At 43.3% G+C, this 25168-nt stretch overlaps 1 protein-coding gene across 2 annotated transcripts in view; it reads left to right on the top strand.

Annotated features, from left to right (window-relative positions):
* The window catches only part of BFSP2 (beaded filament structural protein 2), a 38312-nt gene extending 16290 nt beyond the window's left edge, over window positions 1-22022 (top strand). Inside the window, exons 3-7 of one of the 2 annotated variants that reach the window (XM_074945542.1) lie at window positions 2338-2494; window positions 5571-5732; window positions 17179-17310; window positions 18455-18675; window positions 21831-22022. In XM_074945542.1, coding sequence (XP_074801643.1) covers window positions 2338-2494; window positions 5571-5732; window positions 17179-17310; window positions 18455-18675; window positions 21831-21834 — 676 coding nt within the window. In that variant the 3' untranslated portion in view covers window positions 21835-22022. Of the gene's footprint in view, window positions 1-2337; window positions 2495-5570; window positions 5733-17178; window positions 17311-18454; window positions 18968-21830 lie in introns of those variants that run through there. The other variant, XM_074945541.1, reaches the window with a different exon arrangement.
* Window positions 22023-25168: the final 3146 nt, after the last annotated feature.

Here is a 25168-nt window from a genome sequence, read left to right as displayed (position 1 = left end):
ATATTTGTAGCCAGACTGTGGATAAACCATAACGGCCCTGACTGGTCCTTTACCTCTCATAAGTTTTATAGCCTCTTCTTAAAGTCCAGGATGGAAGTTTCCAGATTCTATCTTAACGATAACTTTCATTCCATATATAACATAACATACATAACCCCTCAATGAATTTGTCTTTCAGCGTGTTATCAGTATCTTGGGCTTCGTGAGATTCTAACTTTTCTATTGCTTGTAAAACCTCCTGTAATCATAATTTGTACTGACTTCTGTTGGAGTTTGTACCCTGGGGAAGAACCTCTGTTTCAATTCTGACAAGGTACGACTGTCAAACATACAGCCTAATCTTCTGACTATTTGTTCTACAGTCCCTTTTTCATTTTTCAGCCATGTACTCACTTCTTTTTCAGCTGTACCCACTTACTGCCCAGTCAGAATCTCAGTTTTCTCCATGCAGTCTAAACATTGACTAAAGCATTGGTTTTAAATTCTCCAAATGAAACAGCATTACTCCCAAAACTGTAGCTAGAAAATTTAGACAACCAAGGAGCTCCAAAGAAATATGACATGATCAGTGGTGTTGGCGCGAGTGGCTGTTGGGCCCCGCCACCAGTTGTCCTTTCTCCTGAGTTATCCCCTGACTGACTTATGTTATTTTAACATGGTCACCCTCTTGCTTTGAACTCCTTCTATCCGGTTTGTGACAACAATTTGCAGTGTTAATCCACTAATCCATTAACCTTTGCAAGCTTGTACACACTACTCTTCCTTAATTTGTGCAGTTAATACCAAATGCGTCCTTATTAACGAGAACAAAATAAATTTCTCAACAATATACTGAGTCACTTCAGAGAATAATCAGTTTTTCCTCTCCTGGGTTGTAAGTCCAACTCCACTTTAGCTGTCCTTTGCTTCACTTCGACTTGTAGTATTCCTTAGATTCGATGATCCTGTGGCCGTACCTCTGTTCAACAAGTTTATCCACACGCAGGGTTTCTTCACCTAGTGGCTCTCAGTTGGCCATTAGATGCCTTCAAATTGCATTCCTTCAACAGATGTTCAGTCATTCTCTCTGTTCATTTACTTTAGGTCCTTTGTGGTTGAGCTTCTCATTTACTGTTTTCAGAATCTATTTTCACCTAACACAACTTTTTGATCAATTCCCTTTTTCACCAATTATATTTCCTTTCAGTTCTTTTCCCTTGATAGTTTCTCTCCAGTACGTCTGCAGATTTTATTTCCCTCTACTTCCCTTCTCTAATAGTATCTGCTAACATACCCAGTTCTATTTTTTTCTGCTTCTCCTGACCTGAAAGCTTTCCTATTTTCCTTCTAACTCCCTTACTTTTATTCTCCTGTTCTTCTTTTATTTTATCACCTCATCTCCTACTCCAGCTCAGGTTTATCCACTAACTCAGCCCCTAGAGCAGGGTGGGCAAACTTTTTGGCCCGAGGGCCACATTGGGGTTGCAAAACTATCTAGAGGGCCAGGTAGGGAAGGCTGTGCCTCCCCAAACTGCCTGGCCCCCACCCCCTATTCGATCCCTGCCACTTCCCGCCCCCTGACTGTCCCCCTCAGAACCTCCCACCCATCCAACCCTGCTGCTCCTTGTCCCCTGACCACCCCCTCCTGGGACCACTCACCCCTAACTGCCCCCCCAGGACCACATCCCCTATCCGACCCCCCCGCTCCCTGTCCCCTGACTGCCCCAATCCCTATCCACACCCCTGCCCCCTGACAGGCCCCCCACACCTATCCAACCCACCCTGGTCCCCGTCCCCGACTGCCCCCCAAACCATAACCTCCGCCCCATCCAACCGCCCCTGACAGGCACCTCGGGACTCCCACACCTATCCAACCGCCCCCTGCTCCCTATCCCCTGACTGCCCCCAGGACCCCCTGCCCAGGCCCCCTTACCATGCCGCTCAGAGCAGCATGTCTGGCAGCCGCGCTGCCCGGCTGGAGCCAGACACTCTGCCGCGCTGCTCTGCAGGAGTGCACAGCCCCAGAACGCTGCCCACGTGAGGCTGGCATCACTGCTTGCCCAAGCACTACCTACCCCCTGTGCCGGGCTGGCGCTCCCTCACACATTCCTCCAAACTCTGCTTTATTTCCACAAAAGTGGGCATTTGCCCCATTTGCTCTTGCCAACTTGCCACTTTTGCCAATAAAGCTTAAAAAAGGGACTGTCCCGGCCAAAACGGGATGTATGGTCACCCTAGCCCTTATAGTATTTCTATCCTAAAACTACAGCAGGTGCTGATGCTGGGGCCAGGGTTACTACAGTATCATTTACAATATGCAAGTTTGCCCACATATGCTTACTACGTTTTTCTCTGCAGATATGAAAATGAGCAGCCATTCAGAAAGGCAGTGGAAGATGAAATTAATTCCCTATATAAAGTGATTGATGATGCTAATTTAACTAAAATGGATCTGAAGCGTCAGATAGAAAGCATGAAAGAAGAATTAGGTCTGCTGTCAAAGAATCATGAAGAAGTAAGTCAAGACTGGGTGCAACGCATAGGTTGTATGTGTCTGTTTAAGTCACGTCAATATGACACTATCTTAACCAGAAGCGAAAAAGCTAATTCTGTCAAGAATAAATGATAGTTATGTATCTGAAAATTATTACTATTTCTCTCTCTGTTAGCTTACAGACCTCTCATCTTTCTAGTCCTAATTAAAGTTATCCACATACAACTTTCCACATTTTTGACATCTGATAAATATAACAGAGCTGACCTATCTTCACTCCATATGACACTGAACACGATGAACACACAAGATGATTTATGAGGCTGGACCTTCATTAGGTGTAAATCCCCAGTGCTCTGAGGCCTGATTCACCTCTTATTCACACCAGTGTAAATAAAAAGTAAATTCCACTGAGAGAAGAATCTGGCCCCATTTCATCTTTAAACCATCAAACTTCTGAAATAACGTACATAAATTACTTTACATTAAATGTGCCATACTTAGCAAGCCACTCCATTCCCAAGACTCTTAATTTCGCCATCTGTTCTGAGCAACAAATCATTGAAACAAGTCATAATTACTTGAGAAAACAGACCACCCACGGGCCCAATTTTGCAATCCTTATTCATTGACTTAAGCAGGAATTGAATTAGTGAAGATTAGTCATACCAGTAAAAGCTTCAGCATCTAACCCCAAGTAAGCACCCTCAATGACAGAAGACAAATTGCAGAGTTACCACAAGGCCCATTTAAGGGCAGTGAATAGTTGTGCTGCCCAGGGAACAGAACAGGGAGCAAACTGTGCCTCAAGAGAGTCAGAATTCAGTATCTGCATTCTCCTTGTTCCACTGGGGAAGTAAGCTGGACCAGCCCTATAACCTAATTTTAGATTGCTTCCCCATCCATTCTGGCACAGCTGTACCAAGCCAAGGCTCCATCCACTCCCTGTCTCAGTCTGCCTCTTTCCCATCCACGTGTGGTGGGAAGGGAAGGGAGTAAGGCTGTCAAGCGGTTAAAAAAAATTAATCGCGATTAATTGCACTGTTAAACAATAATAGAATATGATTTATTAAATATTTATGGATGTTTTCTACTTTTCAAATATATTGATTTCAATTATAACACAGAATACAAAGTGTACAGTGCTCACTTTATTTTTGATTACAAATATTTGCACTGTAAAAAGAAATAGTATTTTCAATTTACCTACTATAAGTACCGTAGTGCAATCTCTTTACCATGAAAGTTAAACTTTTGCTGGTGGCATCTGACTCAGATGATGAAAATGAACATGCGTCAGTCCGTATTGCTTTGGATCGTTATTGAGCAGAACCCGTCGTCAGCATGGACGCATGTCCTCTGGATTGGTGGTTGAAGCGTGAAGGGACATATGAATCTGTAGCACATCTGGCACGTAAGTATCTTGCAATGCCGGTTATAAAAACGCCATGCGAACGCCTGTTCTCACTTTCAGGTGACATTGTAAACAAGAAGCGGGCAGCATTATCTCCCAGCAAATGTAAACAAACTTGTTTGTCTGAGCAATTGGCTGAACAAGAAGTAGGACTGAGTGGACCTGTAGGCTCTAAAGTTTTATGTTGTTTTGTTTTTGAGTGTAGTTAGGTAACAAGAAAAATCTACTTTTGTAAGTTGCACTTTCACAATAAAGAGATTGCACTACAGTGCTTGTATGAGGTGAACTGAAAAATACTTTTTATTTTGTTTATTATTTTTACAGTGCAAATATTTGTAATAAAAATACTATAAAGTGAGCACTGTACACTTTGTACTCTGTGTTGTAATTGAAATCTATATATTTGAAAATGCAAAAAAAATATTTAATACATTTCAGTTGGTATTCTGTTGTTTAACAGTGCGATTAAAACAGTGACTAATCACAATTCATTTTTTTTTAATCACAATTCATTTTTTTGAGTTAATCATGTGAGTTAACTGCGATTAATCGACAGCCCTAGAAGGGAGTAGTGGCTCTGTAGCAACTGTTCTCCTTCTGTACCCAGAGGAGTACGGTTGTGACGTATGCGCCATTATTTACCAGTGCAGGGACATAAGGCACGTCACAACTGAACCCAGAAGAAGTACTTTATCTTCACATGGAAATGCCATCCCAGGAAACAGTTGAACAGAATGATTATATTAAAGGGACCTCAACCCAGCCTCCATTTTTGCACGTACATCTTTACATACCCTTGCCCGCATATTCGCCGCACGGTCATCACTTGTAGGTGATATTGTTTACAGACCAATTCACACTGTTCTAGCAGTATATGGAAATGGTATACGTAAATAGGGTGGTGTAAAAGGACTACAATTCAGGCCTACATGTGCAAACCTCATTTGTTTTTGTGCCCATACAAGTGACAGTGCTCAAAAATATTTGTACAAGCATTTGTAAAAGAGGTGGCTTGAAGTTGGCCTGCAGAAAATAAATATTAAATAATTGGCCAGTTACCAGCCATCAAAATAGTTTTTCCCAAGCAGTGATGAACAAACACTTTTCCAGGAAGTTTTATTCCTTTCATATCCCAGCCTCACATCCAAGAAGCATGCAGATCCTCTGAGCTGAGACACAGCATATTTATACATACATACACACACATGCTTATACAGCGACAGGTTTCAGCTGGGGGCTGTGCTATACTCTTGGAAAGGATCCTAAAGGTGCCTGTAACACACCATACTTTGGAAATCATATGAAAGAGTTGATTAGTTGGAATATTCCCACCACAGAGCGGGACAGACAATGGGCCTGCTTCTCCACTGCTTTGCACCTTATACAGTCATTTACTCCTGTGCAGATAAAATGTTCAACACTACCAAAACAGAATGACAGTGTTTTACACTCACACTGCATTCACTTTGCAATAGTGTAAATGACCACAAAAGGTGCAAAGTAGTGGAGAATCAGATCTTTTAAGTAGCTTGCAATAGCCCCAAGAGCTAAAGTTTAAATAATGGCTTTGTAGATGTGTTTGCATCATACCAAGACAACTGAATTGCACCATAAGTGCTCCTTAGTATCCTCTAAAGCTGGAACTGACTGCTGACCCTTTTTCTTATATGTATGTTTTTTCAGGATGTGAAGATGTTATACAATCAGCTTGCTGGATCACAGCTGGAAGAACTGGAAGCTCCTATTGGAACTGGCCTAGATGACATACTGGAAAAAATCAGAATTCACTGGGAGAAGGATATAGAGAAAAATCGTGTTGAGACAGGTGCCTTGCTTCATACCAAGGTAGGCACCTACAGTGTTCTCTGCAGCTGTCTCCAACACCAATGGATACTGCAACTGAAGAAAAATATATTTTTTCTAGTCCCCTGGGGTAATCATTAAAATATTTTTTCTTGAAACAAAGAGTGATAACAGTCTAAGGAACCTTGATCCAGCTTCATCCCAAGAAACATTCATGCAAATCCACTGACTTCATTGGGGTGGCATAGATGTAACTGAGGGTGGAAAGTGGCCCTATTTATATCCATTTTAAAACATCAGTGCTTTCATTGCAAAATAAGGGAGTCTATACACATTTTTGCTTTCCTATCATTTCCAATGCAGAGACGCTAAAGCAGAAAATTAGTTCTCTACAGCAGCGTTTCTCAAACTGGGGTCTGCAGACCCCTGGGAGTCCCTGAGGGTACTCCAGGGGTCCACAGGCCCAGCTGATCAACTCCTTCCCCTTCCTCCCTCAACTCCTCCCCCTCCCTCCCAGCGCCTGCTGCACACCATGGAACAGCTGTTCCCCAGCGTGCAGGAGGCACTGGGAGGGAGGGGGAGGAATGGGGACAGGGCAGAATCATGTCCGGGGCCGCTGGCCCTGCTGATCAGCTAGGGTTGCCAACCCTCACAGTTTCGCTGGGAGTCTCCCAGAATCAGGCTCTGTCTCCCAGAGGCTACTGAAGCCAAACCGGGAGATTTCAGGTACTAAAAGTCTGGTGGCGCAGGGGAGCTAAGGCAGGCTCCGCATCTACCCTCGCTCCGCACCGCTCCCGGAAACAACCAGCACGTGCTTGTGGCCCTTGGGGGTGGGGGGGAGGTGAGGGGCTGGGGGGTCTCTGCATGCTGCCCCCGCCCCAAGCACAGATTCCGCAGCTCCCATTGGCCGGGAACTTCAGCCAATGGAAGCTGTGGCGGCGGCACCTGTCTGCAGGGGCAGCACCTGTGGAGCTGCCTAGGAGCCGCTGCCAGAGGGATGTGCTGGTTGCTTTCGGGAGCTGCCCGACATAAGCATCGCCTGGCTGGAGCCTGCACCTCATCCCGCACCCCAACTCCCTCCAAGAGCCCACATCCCCTCCCGTACCCAAACTCCCTCCCAGAGCCCATACCCTACACCCCCTCATGCACTCCAACACCCTGTCCCAGCCTGGTGAAAGTGAGTGAGGGTGGGGGAGAGCGAGTGGGAACAGGAAGAGGTGGGGTGAGACCTTGGGTGAAGGGGTGGAGTGAGGGCGGGGCCTAGGGCTGAGCAGGTGGGCTTGGGAGTCCCCGAAAAATTTTAAATCAAAATGGGGGTCCTTGGGTTGCTAAAAGTTTGAGAACCACTGCTCGACAGGATTCAAGAATGAAATCTTTTGTCAAAAGCCACACTTTCTCAACTACTTTGCTGGGGATGGAAATAAAAAGGTAGAGTTTAAGAAAAAACATGCATGACCATTAAACATAGGCTAGCACCCAACATCCTAGCAAACAGAAGGATTTGACTGCTGTCAGCTAGGAATGACCATAACTGTGTGATATGATTTCATATAAAAGGAGAGCCATTTATAGGTGTGGAGAGGAAACTTGTCCCCTAGATTTCGCTTTACCTTCATTCCTCCTTAAAATTGTCATTCTGTTTTGCTGCCCCCTCACCCTTCTTGCTTCATCTACCATGTCTCAGTACACAGCCATCTTGCATACAATGCAACTAAAATCACTGAAATGTACTGCAGCTTTTCCTCTGCTAAAATGAATCATGATTTGGGGGGGATGGAGGTGGGGGAAACAGCTACTTAGGTAAGTAATATTACAGTTTTGCAGTACCAAGCTCAGCGCATAATCCTACGTTTTTACAGCCATCTCACTCTCCATTGACTATTGAAACAGAGCACAGTAAAATCACGATTGCAGCTGTGCTGCAGAAATACTTAGAAAAGACATAGTCCCCATAAGGTTTACGATGCGGAGCTGCTACAAAAATAGAGGGTGCAAAAGGGGTGGGGGGATAAGGAGGACAGCAAAATGAAAGGAAAGAGGAATCTGAGGTCCAGCCTGTCTCTGTAAAAAGTATTTAAATTTAAAGAATGTTACTATTTTATAGATAAGAAAGAAACATCCCTGCATAGGCACCGACTTCATGGATACTCCAGGGCTTGAGCACCCATGGAAAAAAAATGGTGGGTGCAGCAGCCCCCCTATCAGCGCCTCCCCCTCCCCCCAGTGCCTCCCACCCACAGTCCTCGCAATCAGCACCTCCACCTACCCCCCAGCACCTCCCACCCACAGTGGATCAGCTGATCCGCGGCATGCAGGAGGCGTTGGGGGGGAGGGGGAAGGAGTGAGTACAAGTCGTGTGCAGGGAAGGGGATGGAATGGGGCGGGAAGAGGTATGGGGGGCCTTGGGAGAAGAGGTGGAATGGTGGTGGGGCCTGGGGAAGAGCCCAGCACATTAGAAAGTCGGCGCCTATGATCCCTTGATTTCAACAATGACACCAGGGTGATGGTAGCCATATAAGAACCTAAAAAAATGAGTTTATCCAGGAGATTCTTCATCAAATCCTTACACTTCAAATCTTGTTAAGCAAATCTTTCACAGAGCTGATCTTATGTAAGCCAGATCCTCAGATGGCTTAAATTGGCCTACCCTACCCCAACTGAAGTCAATGGCACTACATCAAATTACCTTTGTTGAGGATGTTGCCCACTACATGTTTTTAGGAGTGTGATAACTGCCTATGAGAAACCAATTCCTTCAGTCCCCTCTCCCCACTTATTCCTCATCCTCATGTGGAAGTTAATCCTCTCACTCTTTCCTATTTAAAAAACAGAAATTTATTATAGCCTCTACTAACAACCAGCACTTCAACTGTGCAGAGGTGTCACATGCAAAGGGGACTTTTGACACATACCCAACTTTTCATAGGGCTTGTCTACCCTGGCAAGTTTTGTCGATGAAACTAATGTCAACACGAAAAAAATCGACAAAAGCAAAGTCACCAAAGCGAGTCTACATTTGCTCTCTCTGTCGACAGACCATGTCCACATTCAGGGCACCATTGTCGACAGCATGAGCAATGCACTGTGGGTATGTATCCCACAGTGCCTGGTGACACCATCTTTCGCTAGGTGTTGTGGGAAGGTGGAAACGGAGCGCGGCGCATCCTGGGACGTGCAAAATGTCCCTTCATGCATCGCTTTGTGTCCCAGCCCTCCAACGGTTTCTGGCTTCCTTTCGCGCCATTTTTCCAACTGTCAGTCTTTGTAGTGCAGGCCAGCATCTGCAGTGAGAGAGGATGGATCCTGCACTTCTCTCCTATGCACTGTTAACTGTCATGAGGATATCATGTATGGCAGTAGAGTTACTCGCAAAGTTACTGACAGAGGATGAACCGAAGGCGCCCAAGTCTGATATGGATAGCAGCAACTTATCAGTGCTTTTGGAATTCACAGAGCAGCTGCATATGGTAGACCGTCGCTTCTGGACTAGGAAAACAAACACTGATTGGTGGGATCGCATTGTCATGCAGGTGTGGGATGAAGACCAGTGGATACATAACTTTCAGATGCCTAAAGCCACCTTCCTGTAGCTATGTGCTGAGCTGGCCCCCGACCTGCGGTGCAAGGACACCAGAATGAGAGCTGCCCTGTGGAAGCTGGCGAATCCACACTGCTACTGGTCAGCTGCAAATCAATTTGGAGTGGGGAAGTCTACATTATTCCAAGTGTGCAGGGCAATAAATCGCATCCTGCTGCGGAGGACCATGACTCTGGGAAATGTGCATTAAATAGTGGATGGCTTTGCAGAGATGGGTTTCCCTAACGGTGGCAGGGCGATTGATGGCACACACATTTCAATTTTAGTGCCAGACCACTTGCCTCAGAATACATCAATAGGAAGGGATACTTCTCCATGGTGTTGCAGGCGCTTGTGTATCACCTGGGGCGTTTCACGGACATCAGTGCAGGCTGCTCTGGAAAGGTGCATGATGCATGCATCTTCAGGAACAGTGGCCTGTACAGAAAGCTGCAGGCGGGGAATTTCTTTCCAGACCACAAGATCACAGTGGGGGATGTGGAAATGCCCATAGTAATCCTGGGAGACCTGGTTTACCTTTTACAGCCCTGGCTCATGAAACCTTACACAGGACACCTGTCAGTAGCAAGGAGCGTTTAACAACAGACTGAGCAGGTGCCGCGTGGTAGTCAAATGCGCCTTTGGCCATTTGAAAACTCGCTGGAGGTGTCTCAATTGCAGGCTAGACCTTACCGAGGATAATATTCCTGTGGTCATAGCCGCGTGCTGCACTCTGCATAATCTGTGTGAATCTAAGGGTGAAATGTTTGCTCAGGTGTGGAGCACTGAGGCAGAGCGCCTGCCTGCGCAGTTTGAACAGCCAGATGCTAGGGCTGTCAGAGGAGCCCAGAGGGCTGCTATTAACATCGGAGAGGCTTTGAGGAAGCACTTTGACAATGAGGGGCACTAACACCTGTCTTCTTTGGAGTTGCTTCCCTGGTGCATCCATGTACAATTTTGGGGCCCAAGATCCATGCAACAAAATGATTTAGAAGCCTGTTCCCGAGACTGAATTGATTGCTATATGCTTTTGTAGAGCACAGAATAAAAATGCTGTACCATTCAATAGCTTAGCCTTTATTTATTGTTAAAAAGGGTAAAACCTCACAACTGTGTGTAGCTCCAGCTGTGAGAGGGGGTGGAGTGATGGGGAAACTCAGAGGAGGGCTGTGAAGTGAAAAGGAATGTGAGAGCATAGAGGGGGTGGGGTTGGCAAAGAACGGTGCATCCGCATGTGCTGCAGGGGAGATCGACCAGGGATCTGCTCAGTCTGCAGCTGTACCAAAGACTTGAGCACCTCTGTCTGATCCTCCATCACTTTTATCATCCGCTCTGTTGCTTGCCTAGCAAATGCTGCATTCTCTTTTCTGTCCTTGGCCTGTCTCTCATCACGCTGCAGCACCTCCCAGAACGTGTCTTCTTTGCTGCATCTCAGCTTCTTCCTTATCTGCCAAAGCTGGTCGGCAGGGGTGCGTGGTGTGTTCCTCAAGGTCTCGGGCACTGTGGACAATTCACAGAAGAGGGAGTGTTACATTCCAGCAAATGATTGAAACATTTCAGTAACCAGGGCCTTTTGCAACTTGTAGCTATCACTTTCTTACCGATTCTAGGCAGGCACACAGCTCCACAAGCACCTCAACCATGGTGAGTGCTGGGAGTGGGGAGAAGGCAGTTGTGAGTATGGACAAAATGGTCACGGCTTGCATGGCAGCTTTGCAGGGAACTCATTCTAAAATTATCACATACTTTTTCACAGGCAGCCATCCTGCTGGCTGACATCTCGCTGCTGCAGGTAAGCAGGGAAACCAGGGCACAACTACTGCATGCTTGTGGCTTTCAACCTGGTCTATATGCAGCTCAACTATGTGCCGCTTTGGTCACAGCTCCAGTGATTGCTAAATGGCATGGTGCAATTTCCTACAATGGGGGAACTAACAAGGCTGCAATCCCTTCGAATCTGTGGCAGAGGATTAACAAATACCTCTTGGAAACTTTCCAGAGCTTCTCTCTGGAGGATTCCCTGCAGGTCTCCATGTCCATCAACACCCTGCTTGGCCATACAGATTAGCTACACAGGGCCATGTCCAGCTTACAGAAAACACTACCTGCCTCTCACTTTTCAATTCCCTACACAAGCCACAGCAACTTATCCAGCGTCTCATCTGTTTCCTGCTCCCCGCAGAGCAGTTCTGAAGTGGAGAAAAGTTCCTGGCTGCCTGCCCCACCGGGCAACCAAGCTGGGAGCTCCACATCCTCTTCTAGCTCCACTTTTCATCCAGAATTTCAGCCTCCGGGTTACCCCCTCTTTCTGCTGCCTCCGAAGTATCCACGGGGCAATCGGCGATGGAGGTGGGATCACCACCAAGGATAGCATTCAGCAGGTCTTAGGTTTGGAGCGATGGTTTGCCTCCCGAGCTTTATGGGTACGCCTTTATCTTCGCTCTGCACTGCTGCATGTCCCGATCATAGTCCTTTTCGCACAAGCCTCGAGAAATATGCCCATATGTGTCCCGATTCCTACGGGTCAATCGCAGCTGCGACTGAACAAACTCCTCTCCCCATATGCTGATCAGATTCAAAAGCTCAGCGGTGGTCCAAGCAGGAGCGCATTTGGTGCAGTAGCCAGCCATGCTCACCTGGGAAGCCAGCAAGCAGGAAATGAGATTTAAAATTCCCGGGGCTTGCAAGGGGGAGAGGTGGGTTGACTGCCAGGCAGCGGAGTTCAAACCACTGACAAGAGCAGCAGCATGGGAATTGTGGGACACTTTTTGGAGGCCAATAAAATAAATTAAAAAAAAAAAAGCGTGGTGTTTACATTTGCTGTTTGTCGACAATAAAGGGCGGGGGGGGGGAAGGGGAGGGAGACAAAAGTCTCTTGTAGGGGTGGAAGTTTTTTGTTGCCAAAACTGAGAGCTTTTTTCGACAAAAGTCCCATTGTAGAGTGTACATTATTGCTGTTTTGTCGCCAAAAGGCAATAAAACTTGCCAGTGTAGACAAGCCCATAGATTCAGAGATTCCAAGCCCAGAAGGGACCACTGTGATCATCTAGACTGACCACCTGTATAATACAGGCCATAGAACTACCCCAATATGATTCCCAGAGCAGATCTTTTAGAAAAACATCCAATCTTGGGTAAATTGCTTCAATGGTTAATTTTTCTCCCTGTTAAAAATGTATGCCTTATTCCAGTCTGAATGTGTCTAGCTTCAACTTCCAGTCATTGGATCATTATTAAATATTTGTTCCCCATGTAGATGCTTACAGACTGTATTCAAGTCACCCTTCTCTTTGTTAAACTAAACAGATTGAGTCTATCACTATCAGGCATATTTTCTAATCCTTTAATCATTCTCATGGCTTATCTCTGAACCCTCTCCAATTTATCAACATCCTTCTTGAACTGTGAGAACCAGAAATGGACATAGTATTTCAGCAGCAGTCTGACCATTGCCAAATATACAGGTAAAATATCATCTCTATTCCTCCTCAAGATTCCCATTTATGCATCCCAGGATCGCATTAGCTCTTTTGGCCATAGTGTCACACTGGGAGCTCATGTTCAGCTGATTACCCCAAGTCTTTTTTCAGTCACTACACCCCACAATAGAATCCCACATTCTGTAAGTATGGCCTACATTCTTTGTTCTTAGATGTATACGCTTACATTTAGCCAGGTTAAAATGCATATTGTTTGCTTGCACCCAGTTTACCAAGCCATCCAGATCACTCTGAATCAGTGACCTGTCCTCTTCATTGTTTACCACTCTCCCAATTTTTGTGTCATCTGCAAATTTTATAAGTGATGACCTTATGTCTTCTTCTAGGTCACTGATAAAAATATTAAATAGCATTGGGCTGAGAACCAATCCCTGCTGGACCCCACTGGAAACAGACCTGCTCAATGATGATTTCCTGTTTACAATTATATGTTGAGACCTATCAGTTAGCCAATTTTTAATCCATTTAATGTGTGCCCTGTTAATTTTATATCGTTTTGTTTTTTAGTCAAAATGTTATGTGGCACCAACTCAAACACCTTACAGAAATTTAAGTACATTACGTCAACACTACTACCACCTTTATCAACCAAACCTGTAATCTTCATCAAAAACAGATATCAAATTAGTTTGACAGGATCTATTTTCCATAAACCCCTGATATGCATTAATTTCATTACCCTCCTTTAGTTCTTTATTAAGTGCCGTATCAGCTGCTCCATTATCTTGCCTGGAATTTGATCCTTACCTGTTACTTAGAAAACATAAAAAATTGCATATTGGATCAGACCTGTGGTCCATCTAGTCCCATATCCTGTCCTGATCCAAGACCAGCACCAGAAGTTCACAGAAAGGTGTAAGCAACTTTGCATGAAGCAGATGTGGGGTAATCTATGCCCAACATTAGACCTCTGCCAAATCTCTTATGTATTGTTGGAGAGTGGCTTAAACCCTGAAACATGATGTTTTAATATCTCTTCCAGAATTTGTCAGCAGTAACTATAACAACTCTTGTTATCCATGTAAACGTCCCATCTCCTTTTGAATTGTGTTAAATTCTTAGTCTCAATAACATCCTGTGGCAGCAGGTTCCATTGTCTAATCATTCATTGTGTGAATAAGTATTTTCTTTGATCAATTCTGAATTTTCCACCTTTCTATTTCATTGAATTCAATGAATGAATTTATGTTATTATGAAAACAGAACAATCTACCTTATCTATACAATTATTTTAGTATACTTTTAACATGTCCCTTCTTCTTTATCTCCTTTCTAAATAAACAATCCCACTCTTTTCAATCGCTGTTCACATGAGAATTTTTCCAGACCCAAATAATTTTCATTGCCCTTCTCTGAATTCCCTTTAATTCTACAATCTCTCTTTAGAGATGGGGTGACCAGTACTGTATACAGTTATCTAGATGAGGCCACACCTTTCATTTATGTATAACATCATTACAATATGTTCTGTATTATTCTACACGCATCCTAACATCATCTTTGCTTTTCTGACCACAGCTGCATATCAGGTCAGATTTGTAAAGGTATTTATGCATGTAAAGATGTTAATAAGAACTTAGTGGGATTTTCAAATGTGCCATAGGTGCCCAAACATCTTTAAAAATCTGGCTCAATGTGCAGCTGAAGTCTTCATTGACTTGTCTACAATGATGCTCAGATTCCTATCCTGAGCTGATAGTTAATTTATATCTTAAAACGGTATATAAGCTTTTTAAATATTTCCCTCCAAATGCACCACTTTGCCATTTATCAACATTGAACTTCATTTACCACAGTGTTGCTCATTCACCTAGCTTGGTGAGGTCCCTCTGAAGTTCCTCACTAAACTAAATAACTTTGTGTCACCTGCCAAACTGGCCATCTCTCTCTTCACATACACCCCCCTCAAGGTTATTAACAACATGGGACCTTGTATAGAACCTTGAGGCATCCTGCTGTTAGACTTTTGTCATGATGATAACTGACCATTTAATGCTATCTTTGTTTCCTATTAGCTAGTTTACCTGTCACCTCATGACTACTTAGTTTCTTTCATAGCCTCCTATGAGACACCTTGTGAAAGACCTTTTGAAAGTCTACATGAATCACGATTCCTTTATCCACTACTTTACTGACATGTTCAAAGAATTCTGAGAGATTAGTGAGACATGATTTCCCTTTGCAGAAACCACGCTGATTAGACTATCAGATCTATCGTCTTCCAGATGTTTCATTATTCTATTTTAATCATTTCAGTTATTTTAATTCTATGAAAAACAAATTAACTCAGCTTCCAGACTTCTGAACAGTGCACAATGCAGAGAAATAGCACAGACCGTCCTAAAATCAAACGGTTATCTAGGAACTTCAAAAACATAGCAACATGCACTTAGAAAGAAATCCTGTCCCATCCCTCCCTCACCCAAATGCCTCCAGGCACAAGGAATTTGGTGTACACTCTCCCCTCGGTACAACTGCACAAGTGCAGGAAGAATAAAAGCAGGAGGACACAAAAATAATCACATCAGGCTTAGGGTCAGATTGTGAGTGGCCCTTGTGCTGATGCCCAGTGGCGAGGACACTAGGATAACTCCCTCCTCCGTGCACCTCATACAAAGGATAAGGAGATTTGCAGTCTTTGTAGAAGCATAGGGATGGATCTCTCTGTGCATCCCTAGAAGTGCAAATTATTCCACAGGTGTGAGGACCATATACACCAGGAGTTCATCAGGTAGTTCAGTGGGAGATTGTATTTCTTGGAGGTACAATCCCTCCCTAAAATGCCTCTGGGCAATGTGACTCTGCATCATCTGCTACTCACGACTATGTCTAATAAACAAAATCTAGTCAGAGCAGAATTCACCCCTTTACAATGCAGCACAATGCATTACTTAAGTCCTATGTAAGCCCGATTTTGAGGGCTTACTTGGGACTTAAATGATGAATGTGTCTTTGCTGACCTTCTGCACATGGAAGAATTTCACCCATATGGACTAAGATAGGTTTTTAAATTTCTTTACAATGGAGATAATAAGAGAGTCAAATCCTGTAACAAATAAGTTGAGCTATATAACTGCCCACACCCTACTATTTGTGTATCTGTATCTATGCATTCCCAATATTAGCATATGAAATTTCAGATGTATTTAAATGTTATATTACCTTCATGGTAAAAGATTATGTGGTCAGAAAATAGGCCACAAAGTGGGATAGCGCTAGGCTGAGCATTCAGTGTGAACCCAAAGTACTCTACATAAACTAGTAATAAAAATGACCTGAAAGGGAGGAGGAAGTGGGGCCCGAGTTCTTTTTTTGGTTTTGAGATGTGAAAAAGAGGGTTTGAATGTTTGTTTTGCCCCAGAGAAGAGAATTTTTCCTACTTGTTTTTTCTGAGAAATATCAGGAAAATCAAATCTTATGTTTGCTCGATGCACACTTGGAGCTCTTTTGACCTTTAACCTTTCCCAGTCCTGAACAAGAGCTCTGTGTAGCTCGAAAGTTTGTGTCTTTCACCAACAAAAGTTGGTCCAATAAAAGATATTACTTTACCCATCTTGTCTCTCCCTTACTAAAAGAGGCAGTCATGTTTAATCTTTCATAAAAGTATTTTCCGTTGCCTATTTCTAGGGAGCTTGAGTTAAACAGGTGTTAAAAAAACAAAATATAAAGTATGAAATTACACCTCTACCCTGATATAACGCTGTCCTCGGGAGCCAAAAAATCTTACTGCGTTATAGGTGAAACCGCGTTATACTGAACTTGCTTTCCTCCACCGGAACGCTGCTTTACCGTGTTATATCCTAATTCGTGTTATATCGGGGTAGAGGTGTATCTGAATAATAATTTCCCCTCTTCATTAATCAGGTTTTACTTCATTGGTCTTGATGTCATAATCCTATTAGTTCTTCAGTCTTCTATGAACCCTACAATCTTCCATTAAAAAAAAAAAAAAAAAAAGAAAGAGTTGAAGAGCTGTGGATTTCTAATATAAAATGAAAGGGGGGGAGGGGAATCCACAAAACTTTCTTGAAAAAAACCCACCAAAACTTTCATTATATAATACATCATAAAGAGGAAAAAGTGCAGAACCCCATTTTTCTCTTTGCAGGTCACTTCTAATGTATTTATATGAACACTAAGCACCATGCTGATGGGAATATATGTATGTATCCTTGGATACATGTATGCATAGACCAATTTTACAATATATATACAGAAAATGTGGTGGTTATGCTCTTAAAAGTATCCAAAACTGTTAAAGGAATTTAAAATATAAATGACAGATTTAAAATCTGAGTAGCCCCAAATTGCAAAAGACTACTTTCATTACTGGATGGAAGGAATGTAAATTATTTTTTATTATTATTACTAATAAAGAATTTTGTGACTGACAACTATTACCTGTTGTCAGCAAGCCACAGAATCGGCACCTGCTGTACAAACCCAAGAGGAAGAACTGGTGGAATCCCTGAGAACAGAGTTCCATGAAACAGCCTGCAAAATACAGAGTCTGCAAGCAGAGACTGAATCTTTAAGAACTCTGGTAAGTAGCTATCGATTTAGAACTGGTGTATACTCACTGGAATATACTCAAAATATGCTTTTCTAGGGCATATTCTCATCTTGATGCGCCTGGTGAGAATAAATCCCTATACGCCCGCACTCCCATTGATTAAACTGGTGTTGTGGGTGCCCAGCACTTATAAAAATCAGGCTCTGAAATTTTATCCCTCAACACTTTTAATTCATTAACATTTGTCAACCTCAATGAGATTATTGGGTACATAGTGTTATAGAGCACAACGTATATTAAGCAATTTTTAGTGCCTTGTAACCAGATAAACCAACGGTTTGCAAACTTTTTGAGCTGAGCACCCCTTTGAGTTATAATTTTGGTTGTACCCCCACAACTCAGAAAAAAATAGATACATGAAAAAGTATGCTTGATAGCCTTCTAATAAACCTAACAGAGGCCTTAACACAACTTGAAGTAAATTACCTACACCTGTAAGTTTGAAATACACAGATACTTAGCAATGGCACAGCCAAGGTTTCCTCAGAAGCAGGCTGCTTCTACTTTGCAGCCAGGCAATGCTGCTAGGGCAGGGCCAATACCTGCCCCTCCCCTCTTGGGTTTTCGGGGGGGGGGGGGGAAGAGCCTGAGAAGGTCTCTGGGAGTGGAGCCAGGGCTGGGCATGGAGGCTGCCACAAGCAGAAATCTGCACAGCCTCAGCGGATGTTGAACCTGACCCACAGGCTGGGTGGCCCACTGAGGTGGGTTGGGGGTGCAGCTAATGCTCCTTCCCCACCCCCCCATGGGGGCTGGTCCAGGCTCCGCTGTGGGGGGCTGGCACAAGCCACCTGGCATCACCACTCGCCCTCCCGCAAAGTTCCTCCATGCTCCTGTAGGGGGGACAAGCCCCACAGTTTGAAAAACTCTGAGATAGCCTCAGACAAAACAGTTCATCAGTCCACATTGCCACAATACACAGATACAATACAAATATGTAATGAACAGAACGCCCAGTATATTGGGGTCTCCATTTCAGCAGATTCAAATGCAAAGGATTAGGGAGGTTTCAAATTTCCCACACAAACCGTTCACCGAGGTCTAGCTGAAACACTACTACAAAGATTATCTGAAGTTATGACTTTGTTCTGAGTGTTATAATTAATGTTTCATGTAGAAAAGGGGTCTGGAGAACTCATTGTATGATGCTAAGCACTGGCATGACATTGAACTTCAGAACCTAGGCTCTGTCATTACCAAGCTAGAGGCAGAGGTGCGAGAAATCAGAGCAGAAACTGAGCAGCAGCAGAGGGATCGTGAAACTCTGCTGTCCAACAAAATACAGCTGGAGAAGGATATCGCTGCATATCACTGTCTTCTGGATGCAGAAGAAAGAAGGTATTTCTTTTTAAAATGGAGAGTATGTCATGAACACAGAACTTGTGAATAACATGAATAATAACCTTGTGCACTGTGGGTATGCGCTGAGATCCCCCGAGACAACAGAACTGGCATGGTCCACTGAGAAGTGTGCATAGGTGGCTAGATTTGAAGAAGCTGTACAGGGGATGTACACCTCAAGTCCAACTCTGCATAGGTTCCTAGTGCTTTGCATTAGGTGCCAGTAGTGAGAGAGCAGGGCAGGGGAGGAGTAGACCAGGGCCAGTGGATCAATGAGCCTTCATTTCCCAAAGCACTGAGACATAAGAGATAAAGAAACTGTGACAGCCTCAAAGCTACATTAACTGCTGAAAAGCAGCTGTGAAGCTGCTTCATATGTTGGGAACATGATTCCCTTCCTTAGACTCCCCTCCCACCCAGTATAAGGACCAGCCACTCAGGCTGGGCTCTTGGGGAAGGCCTCATCCTCTCTACAGAACAGAAAACATGATTTAGGCCATGATCCAGTAAAATACTTGAACACATTTACTTTTAAGCATGAGTAGTCCCATTGAAGTCAACAGGATTATTCACATGCTTAAAGGTCAGCACCTGCTTACATACTTTGCTAGACAGTGGCATAGCTACAATGGTGAAAGTGGTGCAGTCACTCCAGGGCCAACGACGCTATGGGGGCCCAAACAGACAGAGTAGCGTTACAGCACTTCACTTGGTACACAGAGTCTCAACACCACTCACTCAAATTAGGCCGTCAGATGGAGGGGCAGTCAGGCCAAATTTGAGTGGCATTACAACAGGGCATGCAGGGTTGCAGTGCTGTTCAGATTTGGCCCAACTGCCCCTCTGTCACGACAGGGGACAGCCGGGCCACATTTAGTGGCCTTGCAACTTGGTACATGGGATTGCAGGCAACACCACTCAGATCTGATCCAGCCACACCTCCATCATGACAGAGGGGCAGTTGGGGCAAACCAGATCAGCACTGCAACTCCACTGTGCACTCTCACAATGCCACTCTTCACTCAGATTTGGCCTGTGTTGTGTGCATGTGGGGTGGGCGATAAGAGTGAGCAGAACCACTGGGACTGGGAGGAGCCACCCTAGCCCAGGAGAGGAACACAGCACTGAGCCACGGCTGTGTCAATGAGTGGCCAGGAAAGTCCCAGAGGCGGTGGATGACAGGGTGAGTTGTTGGTGAGCTATGGGGTGAGGTGGGGAGTGTTGGCGGGGGGCACCAGGATGAGGGGTTGGGGACAAGTGGAGGATGGTGGGGTGAACTGTAGGGGGATTGGGAGATGTTGGAGAGTGGTGGGCTATGTTGGGAGCTATGGCCCAGAGTCTGGAAGGGGCCCCCTACCCTTGTCTTGCACCAGGGTGATCTGGGTTAGTGATTAATGTTTAAACTATGTTCTGATATTTATCAAGGGTAACATTTGTTTCTTTAAGTTGATTGTTTCTTGCTTTACTATCAAATATACCATATTTTCCATCACTGAAGAAAATACTGTATCAAATTCTGGTTCAGAATACATGGACTATATTCTGCTCTCAACTGAGGAGTAACTGAGCGCCCCTGCAATTCAGCAAAAGTACTTAAGCATATGCTTAGTTATAAGTGTGTGCTTAAGTGCATTGCTGAACAGAAACAAGCTTAAACGCTTTGTTGAATTGTGGGGGTCTAAGCTGAATTTGGCCCATTATCTATATCTTTTGTGGACAAAAATAATCCATTCTTTTTCTTTGAACAATTTTCCTCTGGAGAAAAAATTCTAAATTTATTTCAAGTGTTTTTGGGTTTGCTTCCCGGAGATCTCTAATCATCAGAATTAGCCACAGAGCCTACGAGAACTCATGTCCTCCCCCCCTCACATTCCAAATCAAAGTTTTCTGTCAACAGGCCCTCATTAAAATGGTTTGCTTTTCAGACAGCATAATCTCCTGCCTAATAGAAAATACTTTGGTGCTAGTCAGGTCTTGATCCTCCATATATAGAAGACCCAATTTCACAACTGTAATTGGCTTCTGAGTGGGCTGTAAGATAGCAACAAGGTGAGCAAATGCACCTTGTGAAAATGCTGAAGAAAGTAAAAGTAAAAAAAATTAAATTTCTGCTGATTTTCATTCCAAGTTTTGTGGGAAAGTGTTGAAACATACATTGAAATTTCCTATTTACACTAATCATCAGAATGCCCAGTATCAGCTATTGCACAGAACCTACCTACTGTCTTATGAACAATATAATGGAGCAAACTGATCATGATAAACACAGGTACTGCAATTCTGTTCTAAGCTCTTTCAAACAAATGCGGTGGGATTGTACATTCAAACAGCTAACTACGTCCATAGCTCTGCAGGATGCTTGTAATGATCTTCCAACTAAAACAACTGATTCCCTCCTGTTTTCTTTTTAGAGTTGCAAGACTTTCTATTGCAGCCTAGTGGTGTAATTCCCATGTTTCTTTGAGGTAAAATTCACCTATGTGCAGAGAGCCAGAAAAAGGCCTGTACACTTCTGAAGTGCCATTTCGGTACTTAGAGAAAGGGGACTTAAGTAGTCTACAGACCTTATTCTGGCCCTCTGTATAGAGGAGAATTTCACTTATGTGAGGGGAGATGTGTGGGAGTGAAGACAGAGAAAGAGGCCTGAACCACAAAGTTTGGATGGAGAATTAAATTTCAGTAAAGTTACATGTGTGCTGGGCGTGAATTTTGGTCCATGGTGATCTCTAATAAATGCACATACTACTTTTCCTGGTCCAAATCTTCAAAAGTGCTTATATACAAATGAAAATGCTTTACATATTAATACATTTTAAAAGATGAATGTATAGCAACGGTAGAATTTTAATAACAATCAAAATGTTCTCAAAGAGCGGGAATAAAGTTACTGGGTGAAATTCACCACCATGCACTGAAGTGATGCACAAACTTTAAGAAGGTCCTCTGTGAAGGGGTAAATTTCACTCATTGTGAGGTAAATTAATAGACTAAGCGAAACTGTGTTGTCAGTTACTGAAGGTATAATCCTACTGAAGCCAATGGCATTTCACCAGTGGATGTGAAAGTAGAATTTGGTCCAACAATTTCCCCTTTCCTCCTATTACTTGCTCTAACCAGCAAATAATAATTATTCTTTTTTTTTAAACTTTCAGTTGATTTTGAAATTCCCTGTCCACAGAAGACAATGTTGGAATTCAAAGCAAAAGATGATGTCACTGACAAAAATGTTTGTGGAAACCATAAACCCATCAAAGCAGCCTGCTTTATATTCAGTTTGATTTAACAATCTAAGTAGGTTGTAGCTTGAACAACTTTATCAGAGTCTCTTCCTCATGTGAATGCTTTGCTGACAGATGTCAAGTTAGCCATGTTGTTAAAATTATAATAATAAAAGTAAATAATTCATTGCAATTGTTTGATTTTTTTTTAAATCATTCTCCAGTACCTTTCAGTGCTGCTGAAAGGTACTAGATTAACAGCAAAGGTCCTCTTTTTATTCACAAAGTTTATTCATCTCTTTTTGCAATACAAATACTTTACTATTAGACTATTCTCCCACTATGCAAATTGCACAAAATGTATTTTTACTGCAATGAATGGAAACTGCAGGTTTCCATGTTGCTTCACAAGAACTTGGACTCATTATTGTGAAATTTAATTTGCACTAATAAACCTGAGGTTGATAAAGCATGAAATTAACTTGATGCAATTAGTTTTACAGTAGGTAAAACTTGGGCAGCAGAAATACAAGCTTCCCTACATTCCCCTGAAAACATACCTTAGTTCTCTTCCAGAAGAAACTTCACCTAAGACAAAAGAGGGTAACTAATTTTCAATGCCCCTTCAATTTTTGGCCTTTCTGCTGAGCTTGCTAACATGAGTGGTAATTAGTGCAAGCATAGTGGTACATTTTGTAATATGACTACCTTGCAGCAATTCGGGCTAGATCACTAACTTTTCTCATATGCCACTAGTCACCCATCAATTGCAGGGACTGACCTGGAGCATATTTGAACTGGCGCTTGTGACAAAGCAATCTGCATACTATTGCCAATCACCTCTACTATTTAGTCTTCCTTTTTATATTTTAATATTCTCATTTTATTGTATTTGTAATATTGTTATATACTCTGTAAAATGTTCAAGCAGTTACTATTTAATCAGAGAAATATAAAACTTTGACCTCACTCCTGCAAACCCTTATGCATATGATGAACTTTTATTTGTGAGAGTAATCCCTTCATATAAGTAAAGCTAAACACATATGTGTTTGCTGGATCAGGGCTTTACAATATAAACAACTAGATAAGAAATAAATGCTTGGCACATATCTGCTTCGGGATATTTTGATATACATCATTACATGAAATCAAAGGTTGCTAAGACATTTAAAGAGTCACAATCTGAAGACGTTTTTCTTTTTTTAATTAAAAAAATATCAAACAAAGCTACAAAGACCCTTAAATGGATGAGAAAAACAAACTAACTCCAGGTTTGTTATACTTCATCAGCAGTGATGCCAGCCTTAATACCCTGTTAATGTGTTTCTCTCAACACTATCTTAACCTTTCCTCTACACCAACCCCCTAGGCATGCAACACCCTTCCTGAGATAGTCCATAAAACAACCTGTCCTCATTTAATCTCTCATTAGGACCCTGTCAGGGTTCCTTCCCCACTCTGAACTCTGAAGTACAGATGTGGGGACCCGCATGCAAGACCCCCTAAGCTTATTTTTACCAGCTTAGGTTAAAAACTTTCCCAAGGCACAAATCCACCTTGTCCTTGAACAGTATGCTGCCACCACCAAGTGAGTTAGACAAAGAATCAGGGAAAGGACCACTTGGAGTTCCTGTTCCCCCAAAATATCCCCCCAAGCCCTTACAACCCCTTTCCTGGGGAGGCTTGAGAATAATATCCTAACCAATTGGTTACAAAGTGAACACAGACCCAAACCCCTGGATCTTTGGACACTAAAATAAAAAATAAATTAAAAAAAATCAGTTCTTAAAAGAAGAATTTTATTTAAAAAAAAAAAAGAAAAGGTAAAAATCCCCTCTGTAAAATCAAGTTGGAAGATAACTTTACAGGGTAACAAAAGATGCACAAAACACAGAGGAACGCCCTCTAGCCTTAGTTTCAAAGTTACAACAAAACAGGGACAAACCTCCCTCCAGCAAAGGGAAAATTCACAAGTTGAGAAAACAAAGATAAACTAATACGCCTTGCCTGGCTGTACTTACAATTTCTGTAATATGAGAGACTGGTTCAGAATGGTTTGGAGGACATGAATTGATGTCCAGTCCATCTTAGTCCCAAGAGCGAACAAACACAGAAACAAAAAACCCAAAACAAAGCCTCTCCCCCGCCCCCGGAACAGATTTGAAAGTATCTTTTGTCCCCATTGGTTCCTTTGGTCAGATGCCAACCAGGTTATTTGAGCTTCTTAACCCCTTACAGGTAAGGACGAATTTTGGGCTACCCTTATGGTTATGACAGACCCATTTCAACTGTGACGCCTATAAGATTTTGGTCAAGAAATGGCTAGATAGAGGAGTATATGGGAAATAACTATATGCCTCATTAAATGCAACAGAAAAGGGCTTGTATGTGTGGGCAGCGCATAAACCCCCCGTTTGTGGAGGCTAGCCCCCTACCCCTTTTTGCCCGAGGCCCCGCCCCCGCCCCCCTCTTGCCCTCCAGGGCCAGAGGAGCCCTGAGCCCCGCACTGCAGCCGGGGGAGCCCTGGCTGGCCCGCCCAAGCCGCCCTGAGCCCTGCCCAAGCTGCCCCAAACTCCAGCCAAGCCTCCCCACCCAAACCCCAGCTGCCCGGAGGAGCCCCAAGCACCAGCCATGGCCCCAGCCTCCATTACACACTGCCCATGCTTGTATGTTGTATCCATTTCACGTGACATTCATATATTCCTTTTCTTATTAGATTGTAAAATCTTCAGAAAAGGGACTGTGTCTTCCTATATGTTTGTACAGCACCTCGGAAATTGTGTGTGCTGCTACAGTATAAATAATTATACACAAACTGGTGCACAGCAGATCAGATGGAATGTGTCCACTGTTTGACTTAAAATGGATATTGTCCTGGATTGGTTTTGACTTCAACAAATAACAGTAGAGAAAACAAGCATAGCATGAAACCTTAAGGTATAAGAGCTATCAAACAGGCCAGTTGTCAAGCAAAGACCAAGAGCAAATCAAAGTTGTTTCTCAACTTGAGATTCAGTGATTTTCCAAGTTTGATAGATTCTCTCTGCAATATAAGGAAGAAGACTGAATTTACAAGTCACTTTTGCGTTTTCATATACCAGACTATTGCTAGGGCGAGGGTGGCAGTTGCCTTTTATGTATTATAATTACAGTGAGCAGCTGCTTTAAATCATTAAATGAATAATCTGTTGGCAGGAAGGATACATCATACTGGTGCTACTAATTCTTGGAACATTTCCTTGATGTTTCTAATGATGCTTCATTAACAG

Source organism: Natator depressus, chromosome 2 (genome assembly GCF_965152275.1).
Source record: "Natator depressus isolate rNatDep1 chromosome 2, rNatDep2.hap1, whole genome shotgun sequence".
Classification (NCBI taxonomy): domain Eukaryota; kingdom Metazoa; phylum Chordata; order Testudines; family Cheloniidae; genus Natator; species Natator depressus.
This window is presented reverse-complemented; position numbering and strand designations above follow the sequence as displayed.